Source organism: Geotrypetes seraphini, chromosome 2, assembly GCF_902459505.1.
Source record: "Geotrypetes seraphini chromosome 2, aGeoSer1.1, whole genome shotgun sequence".
Lineage (NCBI taxonomy): Eukaryota > Metazoa > Chordata > Amphibia > Gymnophiona > Dermophiidae > Geotrypetes > Geotrypetes seraphini.
In genome coordinates this window covers 518157269-518173826 of record NC_047085.1, presented here as the reverse complement: position 1 = coordinate 518173826, position 16558 = coordinate 518157269, and the positions used below count along the sequence as shown (strand labels likewise).

Sequence of the window (16558 nt, the reverse complement as noted above, 5' to 3'; positions counted from 1 at the left end):
CTTAAATCGAACTTAAGAATTAGTGCTAAATGTTGTGGCTGATATGAATTCAAGTGTCTTCAACTGTTGGGTCTCTCTGCTATCTCCCCTCTGTTATCTCTGCGTTGTTCATCTCTCCCTCTCCCCATTTTGCCCTCCTCCCTCAAGTCTATCTCTCCCTCGCCACCAAGTCCATCTCCCACATCTACCTTTATTTTGTTATAAAATTTGTTGCTGGTGGCGGTTGCGACAGTAATCCACAGAGCTCTCCTGCTGCCTCTCCTGGCATCTTCTCTCCACTGGGGCGGCTGCAATGGAGAGAAGACGCCCGGAGTAGCGGCAGGGTAGCTTTGTGAATCACATTTGCTACCGCCGTTTGACAACAACTTTTGCATCGAATTAAAGGTAGATGTGGGGTAGGGAAATAGATAAACGCTGTTGGGGGGAGAAGAATGACAGGATCAATTCCGAGAAGGAGTGCGCTAAAGGAGCTAACCAGTAAAATAAATAAATAAAGGGCAAAAGAGAAGAATCCTGGAAGATGTGGGCTCATTTTGCTTCTGATCTGCTCACACAGGCCCGCTCAGGCATTCGCTTTGCTGAAATCCTTTCTTCTGATGTAACTTCCTGTTTTACGAAACAGGAAGTTACATTAGATGGAATGATTTTGGCAGAGAGAAAGCCCAAAGGACCCTCTGTAAAATTGATCGGCGGCAAGGAGGCTGGTACCACTGCTCATGAATCGGTGAGTCCATTTTTTTTCTGGAAATGAATTGATTCTAATGGATTCACCCGAAGTGAATTGATTCGAATCGGGCACCTTTAGTGGGAGGGAATTGTTTGGGTAGGAGCTTTCTTACCATTATTTAGAGATACATTAAGCAGGTTGTCCGACAACAGTAATATGTGTCCGTACTCCATTCACAGGCTGTTCTTGTGAGTCAGAGTGTAAAGAAATATAACCCAACAGTGACCATGTTTCAATAGGACTCTGGATCAGGGGTCATTACTTCATGGCTGTAGAAGAAATTCCCCAGTAAGCTCAGATGATAATATATTCTCACTCGTCAGAGCTCTTCCCTCTAATTCAGTGGTCTGAAACTCGTGGCCCGGGGGGCCACAAACGGCCCCCAGGTACTATTTTGAGGCCCTCAGTATGTTTATCATAATCACAAAAGTAAAATAAAACAGTTTCTTGATCATATGTCTCTTTAGCTATAATTTATTATTAAGACTTAGCCAAAAGGAAAGATTTCTAAACTATGTAGAGTTTTACCTCATTCAAAATTGTAATCCTATATAATAAAAGGCTAACTCGCGCATGCGCAGTTCTATTTGCGTGTTCCGTGCGCTGTAGGTCTGTGGCCGAAGGAGTGCGCATGCGCGCGAATACGTCACCACCCGATCGCCTCCACAAGCCGGACCGCAGCCACACGACGTTCTCCGTTTCTCCTGTCGCCGCCGCCGATCTCCGTTTCCCCTTTGCCGCCCACCCCCTTCTCTTCACGCGGGCCCGAATGGCGATTACAGCAGCGTGTACATCAGTCTCCACATGCTGCTTCGGGCCCTTCTGCCCTGATTTGCTCTGCCGCGTCTCTGATGATGTCATCAGGGACATGCCAGAGTAAATCAGGGCAGAAGGGCCCGAAGCAGCGTGTGGAGACTGATAAAAGCGCTGCTGGAATCACCACCTTTGTAGTCCGGCCCAGGGGAAGGGGAAGGGACAGGGGGGGGGTAGAGGAAACGCTAATGCTGCTGCACAGGGAACTGGTGGGGGGGGGGAGGGAAATGGAGGGGAAGGGAATGTTGCTTTGGACGGACAGACAGACAGAGAGAGGAAGGGAAACACAAAGAAAATAAGAAATACACAGGGGCAGGTGCTCAGGGAACTGGTGTGGGGGGAGGGAAATGGAGGGGGATGGAATGCTGCTTTGGATAGGCAGAGAGAGGAAGGGAAACACAAAGAAAATAAGAAAGGCACAGGGAACTGGTGTGGGGGGAGGGGGATAGAATGCTGGACAGACAGAGAGAGGAAGGGAAACACAAAGAAAATAAGAAAGACACAGGGGCAGGTGCACAGGGAACTGGTGTGGGGGGAGGGGGATGGAATGCTGCTTTGGACAGACAGACAGAGGGAGGAAGGGAGACAGAAAGGAAAGAAGAAAGACACAGGGTCAGAGAGATACACAGAAAGACAGACAGGCAAAGGGGGCCAGGGACAGAGACAGACAGAAAGGACAGCGGGAGCCGCGTCAGGAGGGGTGCGGGATGCGGCAGTGGGAACTTTTCCAATGGGTGCAACTGGGCAGCTGTCGGGAACCTCTGATCAGGGGCAGAGCAAGGTAAGAGTATCATAGGGATAAGAAGGAGGAGGGAGGATAAAAAAGGAAGGGATGCCTACTGCTGAACAGGGGGAGAAGGAAAGAGATGCTGATGGACAGGGGAGGTGAAGAAAAAACAACGGAGGACTAATGTTGGACGGGGAAGAAGGAAAGAGGTGCTGCTGGACAGGGGGGAGGTAAAACAAAGGGAGAAGGGCTGCTGCTGCATAAGGAGAGCAGTGAAGGGGTGGTGGACACAGTGGAGGTAAAAGGAAGGGAAAATGGACAGGGGGAGCAGGCAAGGGGTGGTGATGGACAGCCAAGGAAAAAGAAAGGCAGAAAGAAAGAAAGCGGCTAAGGAGAGAGAGAGAGAGAAAAAAAGACCGACACACACACATATGTTCTAGCACCCGTTAATGTAACGGGCTTAAAGACTAGTTTCTTTAATAAGACATTAACTATTTTTTCTGAGGCCCTCCTCCAAGTACCTAGAAATCCAAAATGCGGCCCTGCAAAGGGTTTGAGTTTGAGACCACTGCTCTAATTCTATACAGTCTGCCAAACACTAAATGCTACTTTGGCGTGTAACTTTCATGATAAACCGGAAGTTACGTGCCAGAATGTGGGTGATATGACAGGATGCTCATAAATGCACTTAAGTGCTATTCCATAAGATAGTGCCTAAGAGTTATTGCATGCAAGTTTGAGGGGGTGGTGTGCAAATAGGCGATGTACGAGTGGGCTATAGGTGATTCTTATACCTACATGCAAAATCTATAGAGCAACCAGATATTTGGTGACCTAGAGAGAATTCACTCCCTTAACTATCTACACTGCCATTCCCAAGGAACCGTTCACAAATTGGCACTGTCAAGAACAGTCCCTCCTTGAGGGCCGCAATCCAGTCAGGTTTTCAGGATGTCCCCAATGAATATGCATGAGATCTATTAGCATACAATGAAAGCAGTGCATGCAAATAGATCTCATGCATATTCATTGGGGAAATCCTGAAAACTCGACTGGAATGCAGCCCTCGAGGAGGGACTTTGACACCCCTGGTCTAGAGATAAATGCTTGAAAAAATGCTTTGCAAGTAGGAAACTGACCAATTCTCAAGCCACAAATGTAAAATCTTTCTGGAACATCTATCTTTCCTCATTATACACAGGTTAAACGACTATCTTAGAAATCACTGCTGTTTTCTAACTCATGAGAAATATCTTCTCTTTATATCTAGCAGATCATCAGAACCGACATGACTGGAAGAGAATTGAGAATCAAGGAGAAGGTCCTGTAGAAATGGAGGAAATCCAAACACAGTCAGAAAACGTCTATGAGAATATTTCCCAGACGCCTGAAATTATTAACACAAAGAATTGTAAGCAGGAATCAAGGGAACAGAGAGACCCTGCAGAAAACTCAACGGAGAGAAGCCCTTCCTGTGAGAGAAATGACAGGGAGCTCAATGACAGCCCTGAGAACCAGAGACCCTCCCAAATTAGTAATAGTGATAAAGTGACTTCTGAATCCCACCATGGGAAGAAGAAAAGAAAAACACACCAGAAAGAACTCCAGATGCACAAAAGGGATCATAAAAATAAGAAACCATTAACATCTTCTGAGCATAATAAACGCTTCACTCGGCTTTCAACTCTAAAAATCCAGCAACAGACCCCCAAAGCAGTCACACCATTTACATGTTCTGAATGTAATAAAAACTTCACTCGGCTTTCAGATCTAAAGAGACACAAAATGATCCACACAGGACACAAGCCATTTACATGTACTGAGTGTAATAAAAGCTTCACTTTGCTTTCAAATCTAAAAAGTCACGAAATGATCCACACAGGACAAAAGCCATTTACATGTACTGAGTGTAATAAAAGCTTCACTTGGCTTTCAAATCTAAAAAGACACAAAAGGATCCACACAGGACACAAGCCATTTACATGTACTGAGTGTAATAAAAGCTTCACTCAACTTTCAGCTCTAAAAAATCATAACATGATCCACACAGGACATAAGCCATTTACATGTACTGAGTGTAATAAAAGCTTCACTCAGCTTTCAACTCTAAAAAGTCACAAAATAATCCACACAGGACAGAAGCCATTTGCATGTACTGAGTGTAATAAAAGCTTCACTCAGCTTTCAGTTCTAAAAAGTCACAAAATGATCCACACAGGACAGAAGCCATTTGCATGTACTGAGTGTAATAAAAGCTTCACTCTGCTTTCACATTTAAAAAGTCACAAAATGATCCACACAGGGTACAAACCATTTACATGTACTGAGTGTAAAAAAAGCTTCACTCAGCTGGCAAGTCTAAGAAGACACAAAATGATACACACAGGGTCCAAACCATTTACATGTACTGAGTGTAATAAAAACTTCACCCGGCTTTTACATCTAGAAAATCACAGAATGATCCATACAGGGTACAAACCATATACGTGTACTGAGTGTAATAAAGGTTTTACTCAGCTCTCATACCTAAAATTTCACAAGATCATCCACACGGGAGACAAACCATATACGTGTACTGAGTGTAATAAAAACTTCACTCGACATACATATCTAAAAAGACACCAAAGGATCCATATAGGGTACAAACCGTTTACGTGCACTGAGTGTAATAAAAGCTTTAGTCAGCTTTCATACCTAAAATATCACAAGATCAGCCACAAGGGAGACAAACCATATTCGTGTACTGAGTGTAATAAAAAATTCATTCTACATTCATGTCTAAAAAGACACCAAATGACCCACACAGGGTACAAACCGTTTACGTGCACTGAGTGTAATAAAAGCTTCACTCAGCTTTCAAGTTTAAAAAATCACAAAATGATTCATACAAGGTACAAACCATTTACGTGTACTGAGTGTAATAAAAGCTTCACTCAGCTTTCAAATCTCAAAAGTCACAAAATGACCCACACAGGTTGCAAACCATATAAATGTACTGAGTGTAATAAAAGCTACACTCGGTTTTCATCTCTAAAAATTCACAAAATGATCCATAGAAGAGACTAATCATAAGAATTACCTCTGCTGGGTCAGACCGGTGGTCATCGTATACCTGTACTGCAGTGTTTCTCAACTTTTTCAAGCCAAGTACCCCCTAAGCCTAACAAATACCAACAGAGTACCCCAGCCAAATTCTTCCCCAGACCCGCAGAAACTCTGTCCCTGACTCCACCCCCATAGTAATACAATTGTAAAGCACAGTTACTTACCGTAACAGGTGTTATCCAGGGACAGCAGGCATATATTCTCACATGTGGGTGACGTCATCTACGGAGCCCCAATGCGGAAGCATTTTCAAGCAAACTTGATTGAAGATTTAAGTTTGCTCTGCTGCTCCACGCATGCGTGCCTTCCTGCTCCACTAGGGGGTGCATCCCCTCGTGGTCTCCAGTTCACTTAACTAGCCAAGAAGCCAACCTCGGGGAGGTGGGCGGGTTGTGAGAATATATGCCTGCTGTCCCTGGATAACACCTGTTACGGTAAGTAACTGTGCTTTATCCCAGGACAAGCAGGCATGATATTCTCACATGTGGGTGACCTCCAAGCTAACTGAAAAGGGATGGAGGGAAGTTGGCAATTTAAGCAAATAGATTTCGCAGTACCGATTGGCCGAACCGGCCATCGCTTCTGGACAGTGAGTCCAGACAGTAGTGGGAGGTGAAGGTATGAACCGAAGACCACGTGGCAGCCTTGCAGATTTCCTCAATAGGTGTGGACCTGAGGAAGGCTACGGAGGCTGCCATCGCTCGGACTTTGTGTCCCGTTACTCGACCATGCAGCGCGAGACCAGTCTGAGCGTAGCAAAAGGAGATGCAATCGGCCAACCAGTTGGACAAGGTGCGTTTGGAAACTGGGTGGCCTAACCGGTTTGGGTCGAAGGACAGAAACAGTTGTGGGACTTTCCGGTGTGGCTGAGTGCGTTGGAGGTAAAAGGCCAACGCTCTTTTGCAGTCAAGAGTGTGGAGCGCCACTTCTCCGGGGTGAGAGTGGGGCTTGGGGAAAAACACGGGTAAGATGATGGACTGATTTAGATGGAAATCAGACACTACTTTAGGTAGAAACTTTGGATGGGTGCGGAGTACCACCTTGTCGTGATGGAATACCGTGAAGGGTGGGTCCGCTACCAGCGCTTGCAGCTCACTAACCCGCCGTGCGGACGTGAGCGCGAGTAAGAAAATTACCTTCCAAGTGAGGAATTTTGGATGGCATTTGTTTAGTGGCTCAAATGGAGGTTTCATTAATTGAGCCAGAACCACGTTAAGGTCCCAAACCACCGGGGGAGGTTTGAGAGGGGGGTGGACGTTTAGCAGACCCTTCATGAAGCGAGTGACTAAGGGATGGAGCGAGAGGGCTTTCCCTTCCAGGGGCTGATGAAAGGCCGCAATAGCACTGAGGTGTACTCGAATGGAGTTGGTCTTTAGGCCGGAATGAGATAGTTGAAGTAGATAGTCAAGGACCAGGGGGACGGGGACCGACACCGGGTCCTGGCTGTGGGAGGAGCACCAGGTTGAGAATCTGGTCCACTTTTGGGAGTAGCAGGTTCTCGTCGAGGTTTTTCTAGAGGCCTCCAATATCTCCTTAACTGATTGAGACACGGGGAGAGCAGTCAGGGGGAGGGAAACCAAGCATTCAGATGAAGAGACTGAAGATTGGGATGTAACAGTGAACCCTGACCCTGTGACAGTAGAGAGGGAAACAGAGGCAGAGGCAGTGGATCTCTGACACTGAGTTGAAGTAGCAGGGAAAACCACGGCTGGCGTGGCCAGCGAGGGGCAATCAGGATCAGGGTGGCTTGTACTGTTTTCAGGTGGACAAGCGTCCGCAGTATCAGAGGAAACGGCGGGAACGCGTACAAGAACCTTCCCTCCCAGTTGAGGAGGAAGGCGTCGGCCTCGAGCCGGTCCGGGGAGTATATCCGGGAGCAGAAGAGAGGCAGCTTGTGATTGTGAGGGGACGCGAACAGGTCTATTTGAGGCGTCCCCCACCGTTCGAACACTCCTCGTAGGGTCTGAGAGTGTAGTGACCACTCGTGTGGCTGGAGGAGGCGGCTGAGTCTGTCCGCCAGGCAGTTTCGTTCTCCTTGTATGTACACCGCCCGAAGGAAGGTGTTGTTGGAGATTGCCCATTTCCAGAGACGCAGGGCTTCCCGACAAAGGGGCCAAGACCCTGTGCCCCCTTGTTTGTTTACGTAGTACATCGCTACCTGGTTGTCGGTTCGGATGAGAACCACTCGGTCGCGGAGCAGATGTTGGAAGGCTACAGCTGCGAGGTAGATGGCCCGAAGTTCTAGCACGTTGATGTGGTAGCGACGGTCTTGTGCTGACCACATTCCTTGGGTGCGTAGGCCGTCCAGATGGGCTCCCCAAGCGTACTCCGACGAGTCCGTGGTGAGTACCTTGCTGTGGGGTGGGGTGAGGAAGAGCAAACCTTTGGAAAGATTTGAAGAGTCGGCCCACCAGCGGAGCGATCGTTGCAATGAAGGAGTCACTGTCACGGGGTGGTCGATCGGGTCCCGGTCTTGACGCCATTGAGACGCCAGGGTCCATTGAGGGATTCTCAGATGGAGGCGGGCGAAGGGTGTGACATGGACGGTGGAGGCCATGTGGCCCAGGAGGGTCATCATCTGTCGAGCTGATACTGAGGTCAGCCGAGAGATCCTTCGGCTCAGACTTACTAACGCCTCCAGGCGCGGAGGGGGGGGGAAGGAACGGAGGCGAACCGTGTCCAGCGTGGCCCCGATGAACTGTAGGGACTGCGAGGGGCGTAGTTGAGATTTTGGGAAGTTTATTTCGAACCCCAGACTTTGTAGGTAGGTAATAGTCTGTTGGGTCGCTGAGATAACCCCTTCCTTGGACGGGGCTTTGATTAGCCAGTCGTCCAGGTAGGGGAATACTTGGAGGCCCTGGGAACGTAAGGTTGCTGCTACCACCACGAGGCACTTGGTGAAGACCCGAGGTGATGATGCTAGTCCGAAGGGGAGGACTCGGTATTGTAGGTGCCAGTCCCCTACTTGGAAACGCAAAAACTTGCGGTGAGTGGGGTGCACTGGGACATGTGTGTATGCCTCCTTGAGATCGAGGGAGCAGAGCCAGTCGCCCTCGTCGATCAGGGGGTAGAGTGTTGGTAGTGAGAGCATCCGAAACTTTTCCCGTACCAGGAATTTGTTGAGGCGTCTCAAGTCTAGTATTGGGCGTAGGTCTCCCGTTTTTTTTCGGTACCAGGAAGTAACGGGAGTAGAAGCCCTTCCCCCGTTGGTCGGGGGGGACCTTCTCCACTGCTCTCAGGCGAAGCAGGTCTCGAGCTTCGGAGAGGAGTAGAGGTAGCTGAGTCCGGTTGGGAGGGCAATTCCTTGGGGGATTGTCCGGGGGAATGGCCCGAAAGTTGAGAGAGTACCCTGATGAGATCACGCCAAGGACCCATGCGTCCGACGTGAGTTGTTCCCAGCGAGGGTAAAAGGCTTTGAGTCGACCTCCGATAGGAAGGCGGCCTGGGACTATGGCGGAGGGGGCCCGCCCCCTTCCGCATGTCCCGTCAAAAGGACGGGGATGGTTTGGTGGTCGCGGGCGGTTGAGACTTGGGCATGGCCCTGTGGTGGGCTTGCGGACGTCTGGGTGGGGGCCGTGAGAAGGCAGGGGTGGACTTTTGTGGGTAGCGGCGCGGAGGGGCCCTGTATGGCCTGGACGCTGGCGGTTTGGGCTTTTGCCGGACAAGGGAGGCAAACGAGCGTTCATGTTCGGAGAGGCGTTTTGTCGCCGCCTCGATAGTGTCATCGAACAATTCCTTCCCCACGCAGGGGAGGTTAGCCAACCGGTCCTGTAAGTTGGGGTCCATGTCGACCAGGCGCAGCCAAGCTAGTCGGCGCATGGCGATAGCGAAGGCTGCTTCTCTGGAGGAGAGTTCGAAGCCATCGTAGGCCGCGTGGAATAGATGAAGGCGCAGGTTGGAGAGGGACTCTAAGAGCAGGCCGAACGTTCCCTGCCGGGAGGCCGGTAGGTCAGTCTCAAAGGCTCTCAATAGTCCAATGAGGTGTTTGAGGTATGATGTGAAGGTGAAAGTGTAGCTTTGCACCCTAGAGGCCATCATTGCGTTTTGGTATAGTCTCCTGCCGAACTTGTCCAGGGTTCGGCCTTCTCGGCCTGGGGGGACCGCTGCTGAGACCCGGGACGGGTGAGCCTTTTTCAAGGAGGATTCCACTAGCAGCGATTGGTGGGAGAGCTGTGGTTGCTCGAATCCCGGGTAAGGTACTGTGCGGTACTTGGCCTCCATTTTGGAGGGTACGGCCGTGACCATGTAGGGGGTCTCCAGGTTCCTGAAGAAGGCCTGTTGGAGTACCGGGTTAGGTGGTAAGCGAAGGGACTCTCTGGGCAGTGATGGCATATCCAGCTCCGCCAGGTACTCCTTCGAGTATCTGGAGTCGGACTGGAGGTCTAAGTCCAATGCGTGGCCCATGTCTTGGACAAAGCGAGTGAAGGATGGGCGAGATGTCCCCGGGGCCCCGTGCGGGGTCGGGGAACGAGACCTTCGTCGGGTGGAGAAGGATAAGGAGGCTTCCCTCGAGTATCGAGGTTCATGTTCTGATCCATGCTCCGAGGTTGGGGAAGCACTGTGAGAGTGTTCCGGGGTTGTCGATCTTCGGCGTCTCGAGGAGCCCCTCGGAGACGATGCCGGGGTTAGGGGTACCGATCGATGTCGGATCGGTGACCTCGATCCGGACTCCCTCGGAGAATACGTTCGGAGTTCGGAGGATGCGCGGGTTGGAGAGTGATAACTCAGCCACCCTTAGTGGTCCTGTACGAGGTGTGGGAGAACGGCCTCGTAGAGTTGGTGAACCTCAGGCCTTCTTGGAGGTACGGCGGTTCGAGGTTTCTGTCGTTCTAGCCCGACGTTTTGCCCCTCGGCGGTCCGCGGAGGGGGAACGTCTCGGGCGTCTCGGCGAGGAGTCCGAGGAGGATGGGATGCGGCGAGGATTGCGCACCTTTCCTCGAGGTTGTTCGGTGTGAGGCTCAGGCTGGTCTGGCATATTCGAGGTCAAGGCCAATTGAAACTGGGCCATTGCAGTGGACAGCTCCGACGTGATCATCGCTCGGAGTAGGTCCTGGAAGACGGGCACGGACAGCATCGAAGGCATGTCCACTGCCTCGGTGCCCTCCACCTGGGGCGACCTCGAATCAGAGTATTCCCGTGTGGTGGAGGCAGGGCCCGAAGGCTTGGAGGGCTTAGACGGGGCTGTAAGCATGGGGCTTCCGCCATGCGTCGCCGTTGTCCCCGAGGCTGGCTTCTTCGCTGTTACAGAACCTGAAGGGGGAAGAGGGGACTTACCCGGAGCCGAGGCTTTCTGTTGTCCCGAGGACTTCGGGGTCGAGTCTTGAGGTGATGCCGATGTATCCGGGGCCGAGGTCAAGGCCGGGGCCGAGGCCGGGGCCGACCTCGAGGCCGAGGTGGAGGGTTGGTCCGGGGTGAAGAGATCCGCCATGCGGGCTTTTCTTCGGCGGAGGGCCCGGTTTTGGAAAATAGCGCACTGGGGGCAGGAGTCGGTTGGATGAGCCGCCCCCAGACAGAGGATGCACCGGCGATGCGGATCTGTGAGAGAAAAAAGCCGCTCGCACCGGGTGCACTTTTTAAAGCCGGTCAAAGGCCGGGACATTAAATCGAAAGTAGCCGCGGCTCGACTAGCCACGCGGCCACGGGGACCCGGAAGCCTCCGGGTCGTTGAAAACGAAGCAGGAATCAAGTAAAAAGGTAAGGAATTCGCGCACAGCGACTTAATCGTGAAAAAACAAGGAAAAAATCGCGGTGCTAGAAGGCAGTTGGGGCAGAGCCTGAAAAACACGGCTTCTAGGCTCGCGGAAAATTTTGAACTGGAGACCACGAGGGGATGCACCCCCTAGTGGAGCAGGAAGGCACGCATGCGTGGAGCAGCAGAGCAAACTTAAATCTTCAATCAAGTTTGCTTGAAAATGCTTCCGCATCGGGGCTCCGTAGATGACGTCACCCACATGTGAGAATATCATGCCTGCTTGTCCTGGGATAATGCAATTTTTCCCAACCATTTTTCAAATACACACAATATCATATTTTTTTATTTATAAGTTTTCAATTTATACAATCAAGATGAACTTGTTCAGAAAGAGGATTCATGATAAGGAAAATTAACTTGTCACACCAAAACTAAATAAGCAATAATGAACTAAAATAAATCTTCTCAAGTCCTCAAATAGATCCAAAATGTGATTCAAATGCGAGTTAACCAAAGAAAAATAGTCTTTATGAAATCATAAGCTATCAGAGAGTAAGGACATTTATTCTATTAAGCTCTTTCCTTCTCCAATCGGAACAAGTACAGGAAAGTCGTTAGTTGGAGAGGTTCAAACAAAACACACTTGTTTATTATCTTCCAACTAGGACTCGAGATAGAAACATAGAAGATAACGGCAGATAAGGGCCATAGCCCATCAGGCCTGCCCACTCTACTGACCCACCCCCAAGTCTACTATCCTAGGGATCCCACTCCTGGTGACAGGTTCCCTTGGCTTAACCCTCTAAGGGATCCCACATGGGCATCCCATTTGCTCTTAAATTCTTGCACGCTGTTTGCCTCGATCACTTTTTTTCTTAGACACCCTTGTAAATGTGTTTTATAATGAATTACACATTTACAAGGGTGTCTAAGAAAAAAAGTTATCCCTAAAGCCAAAACACCAAGTTTTAATAAAATAAATTCTCTTCTACGCTTTTGAGTCTCCCTTGCTAAATCTGGAAACATTTGTATCTTATAACCTAGAAATTCTTTTTGCCTATGTTTATATAACATTCTCATGAGCCAACTCTTATCGGGGATAAGTGCAAGCGTCAACAATAAAGTAGCTGAAACAGACATTTCTCTATCAGATGATTCTAATACAGCTGAAATGTTCATAGGTTCTTGGTTTATTGCTTGTTGAGTATCTCGAGTCCTAGTTGGAAGATAATAAACTTGCGTAAAAGGTGGTAATGAAGACTCGGGAATTTCCAATATTTCTTGAGAATATCCCTTATGTTTATTAGTTTATGAGGTAGGGAGGGGGTATTTTATTATTACATATATCATACAATAATGGAGTATATGTTTGGGGGGAATGGGCGAGGGATAGGGATAAGAATATATGTAATATACCAATGATTGTTTATAAGTGATGTATTTATTGTTACTGTGAATGAAAATATTAACACTTAATGTAATTTGTGAAAATGAATAAAGAATTATAAAAAAAATATCGTTTCAGCATTTCTCTAGGTGTTAATCATAGGAACTTTTGGAAAATTGATCAATCTCAAGTTATTGTTCCTAGAAAAGTTCTCCAGTGATTCAATTTTCCTTCTTAAACTGATATTATCTTTAATCAATGTCTCTTGAAGTTTCTTTGATAATCCTATATCTTCTTGTAAATTATTTGTTAAGGATTTAGAAACTTCTAGGTCTTTTTTCAAATTCCCAATTTCACTATCATGATTCTTAATTTTCCCTTCTATATGTTGAAACTGAGAATTAAAGGTTTTTCCCAGGTTAGAAATCAAGTCCCAAAGGGATTCTAATGTGACTTCATGGGGTTAAAGGTTGTAAATTTAATTCAGACTGCTCACCAACTGCTGGTTCTTCCTGTCTGTTCTGTCTGGGATGATCTTACTCCAGTTGATGTTAAATCTTCACTCTCCAAGTTCGGGCTCTCTTGAAAGGATTGAGAGTCTAAACTTCTACTCTCTGGATCGATTTCTCTGGCCTCTGGGATGATATACTCACGTGGATTAAAAACTGGTTGGCGGATAGTAAACAAAGAGTGGGGGTAAATGGGCAATACTCGGACTGGAAAAGCGTCACAAGTGGAGTGTTGTGCGGTTCGGTGCTTGGGCCTGTGCTCTTCAACATATTTATAAACGACAGAAATTGGCACGATGAGTGAGGTGATTAAATTTGCGGACGATACAAAGTTATTCAGAGTAGTGAGGACACAGGATTGCAAAGACCTACAACGAGACATAAACACACTCGAGGAATGGGCCACGAAATGACAAATGAGGTTCAACGTGGATAAGTGCAAGGTAATGCATGTCGGTAACAAAAATCATATGCACAAATACAGGATGTCTGGTGCTATACTCGAAGAGAGACCCCAGGAAAGAGACCTGGGAGTACTTGTAGACAAGTCAATAAAACCGTCTGCACAATGTGGCGAAAAGGGCAAACAAAATGCTAGGAATGATTAAGAAGGGGATCACAAACAGATCTGAGAAGGTTATCATGCCGCTTTGTCTGGCTATGGTAAGCCCCCATCTGGAGTACTGTGTCCAACACCAGTTGCCGTAAATGAAAAAGGACATAGTACTACTCGAAAGGGTGCAGAGAAGAGCGACAAAAATGGTTAAGGAACTGGAGGAGTTGTCGTACAATAAGAGGCTAGAGAAATTGGGCATCTTCTCCGTTGAAAAGAGGAGACTGAGAGGGGACATGATCGAAACATTCAAGATATTGAAGGGAATTGACTTAGTAGAGAAAGAGAGATTGTTCACCCTCTCCAAGGTGAAGAGAATTGGAGGGCACTCACTAAAGGTTAAAAGGGGATAGATTCCGTACAAACGTAAGGAAGTTCTTCTTCACCCAGAGAGTGGTGGAGGTCTGAAATGCTCTTCCAGAGGCTATCATAGGGTAAAGCACCCTTCAGGGTTAGAAAAGAAAAGGTTAGATAAGTTCCTGCTGGATCAGAACGTACACAGGTACGGCTAGATTAAAATAGGGCACTTGTCTTTGACCTAAGAGCTGCCGCATGAGCAGACTGCTGGGCACGATGGACCACTGGTCTGACCCAGCAGTGGCAATTCTTATTTTCTTGTATTGCTATACTTTGTCATGTTGCAGTACAGGGCTAGTAATTATTAGGGAGGGGGGCTCTATCAGCTGTCTCTCGGGGAGGGAGAGGGGGGGAGTTTCTAGTACTGTTTTTGTCTAAGAGCTGTTTATGATGAATGCACTTTTTATTGTATGTTCTATGGGTTGTATTTGCAGTGTTTTAAATAAAGAATTACAAAAAAAAAGAATTGACATCGGGGGAAGGCTTATGGGCTGGCAGTGTGCAATAACTGCATGCGTTGGCCCTTTTGGAGTTGCGGCAGCAGTGGCGGGGTGGGGGAATTAAATGGAGATGGCGAGCGGCAGCTGGCGGCGAGTAGTGGTGAGCAGATAGGCGGGCCCCAAAGAGAGGCCCGCCTACTGTGTACCATGCGTTGAGAAACCCTGCTGTACTGAATGTAATAAAAGCTTCAATCAGCTTTAAATCTAAACATTCACCACTATATTCACATCATGGAATAAGACACTGGATATGAATCAACAGGTACTTCCTGCTCTTTCAAATAACTTTGGTGTTTTAGACTGGTTCCTATCTTGCTTCTTTGCCCCACAGCTTGGAGCTTAGTGCTTAATTCGTTTTGAGACTTGCTGGTCTGTGTCCACTTGTTTCGGGAGATGGGAGTCCCTTCCCACATGTCGCAGGTTTGGGGCGGTTGTTGTGGAAGAGGTGGCAACCTTCTTTCACTTTATTTTATTTTTTTTCTTTTTGCTTACGTTGGGGGTTTCTGTGACGCTTCTTTTCCTTTCCTCTAGGGCTGGGGTCTTTAAGGAACCAGAGCCTTGGATATTTCTTCCTTGTTGTAGCCTTACTGTAATGCTGTCATGGGGGAGAAGGGAGAGAGAGGGGATTTTCTTTCTGGGGGGGGTTTTTCTGGGGGGGTTTTTTGGTGGGGAGATCTATTGTGGCAGTTTAATTGTGAAAAATTTGATGATATTACTTTTGTCCTTTTGAGGTTTCTGTTATTGTTTCTTCTGTATATTTCTTACCTTCTTTCCTCTATCATCAATAAAAAATTGTTTGAACTTGGCTCCTGCCCATGCTGCCTTAGGCTTAAATTCCAAACTTGCCGCTGGAAGTCACGGCAGCCATCTAGTGATACTGCCTCTGAAAGTCATAGCAGCCATTTTGACTTGAGACACAGGCTGGGCAGAAGCAACTGGGGATTGATCCTATTCCAATGTGCTTCAAACCACCAGAACAGTAAGATAAGCCCAGGAGCAGTATCATTAGCAGTGTATGGGTGTGCTCAGAGAGGAGAACAGCACAAGCAGTATATGGGTTGGTCTTGGGGGAGAGGAGGACATCCACAAGCCAGAAGGCTAAATGTGCATTTCAGTTTGGGTATGTTGATGAAGCCAAACCCAAAATTCAGTCGGCCCTCTATCCCCCACCCTGTTCAATATCTACCTAGCCTCCCTAGGTAACCTCCTACACACCCTCAAGCTCAAATTTTTCATCTATGCAGATGATATCACATTAGTCATCCCTTTTACCAGTTTCTCACCTGAAACACTCGATTACATTACAAACATCCTCAACCAGATTGAACTCTGGATGCTAGCATTCAGGCTGAAACTAAATTCTGACAAAACAAAATTTTTTCTTGCCTCCCCCAACGACAAAATCAAGGACACTACAATCCAACTGAAAGGAAGGCCTTTCCCCCTTGAAAACACCGTAAAAATCCTGGGTGTTACGCTGGACAGACATTTATCCTTAGAAACTCACACCGACCTCAGCGTCAGGAAATGCTTCGCGGTACTCTGGAAACTCCGCACCATAAAAAAATACTTCAATGACTCCTCGTTCCGCCTTCTAGTGCAATCTGCCATTCTCAGCATTCTAGACTACTGTAATATTATTTACCTGAACTCCACGAAGAAAACTACCAGGAGACTAAAAGTGATCCAAAACACCGCCGTTCGCCTCATCTATGGCCTAAAGAAATGGGAACATATCATCCCTTTCTACCAACAACTTCACTGGCTGCCTTTCGAATCCAGAGTGCTCTTCAAATTCGCATGCTTCTGCTACAAATCGGTAAATGGCCTCTCACCAAGATCGGTAAATGGCCTCTCATCAATCCCCTCTTTAACCTTTACTGCACCAACAAGAAATCCCGCAGAATTCAACTGTTCGCCTACCCCTCGCTAAAGCTCTGTCATCTTAAAAGATTCCTAGACAAAACCTTCGCCTTCCAAGCAGCCAAGATGAACCCATGGATTGCCCAAATGATTCTCGAGGCTCCCACTTACCTCGACTTCAGAAAAACACTCAAAACGTATCTATTCAACAAACAAGCCCCGTAACGCCCCCTTTCCGGAATTACCTGGCCACACGTTTGACCCT

At 47.9% G+C, this 16558-nt stretch overlaps 1 protein-coding gene across 4 annotated transcripts in view; it reads left to right on the top strand.

The window, feature by feature from the left end:
• Positions 1–5606, top strand: part of LOC117354655 (gastrula zinc finger protein XlCGF26.1-like) — a 45085-nt gene extending 39479 nt beyond the window's left edge. For 2 of the 4 annotated variants that reach the window (XM_033932498.1, XM_033932501.1), the window contains one exon: positions 3538–5606. In XM_033932498.1, the coding sequence (XP_033788389.1) occupies positions 3538–5333 (1796 nt within the window). In that variant the 3' untranslated portion in view covers positions 5334–5606. The remainder of the gene's footprint in view (positions 1–3537) is intronic. The other 2 variants (XM_033932500.1, XM_033932499.1) reach the window with 2 other exon arrangements.
• The last annotated feature ends 10952 nt before the right edge of the window (positions 5607–16558 follow it).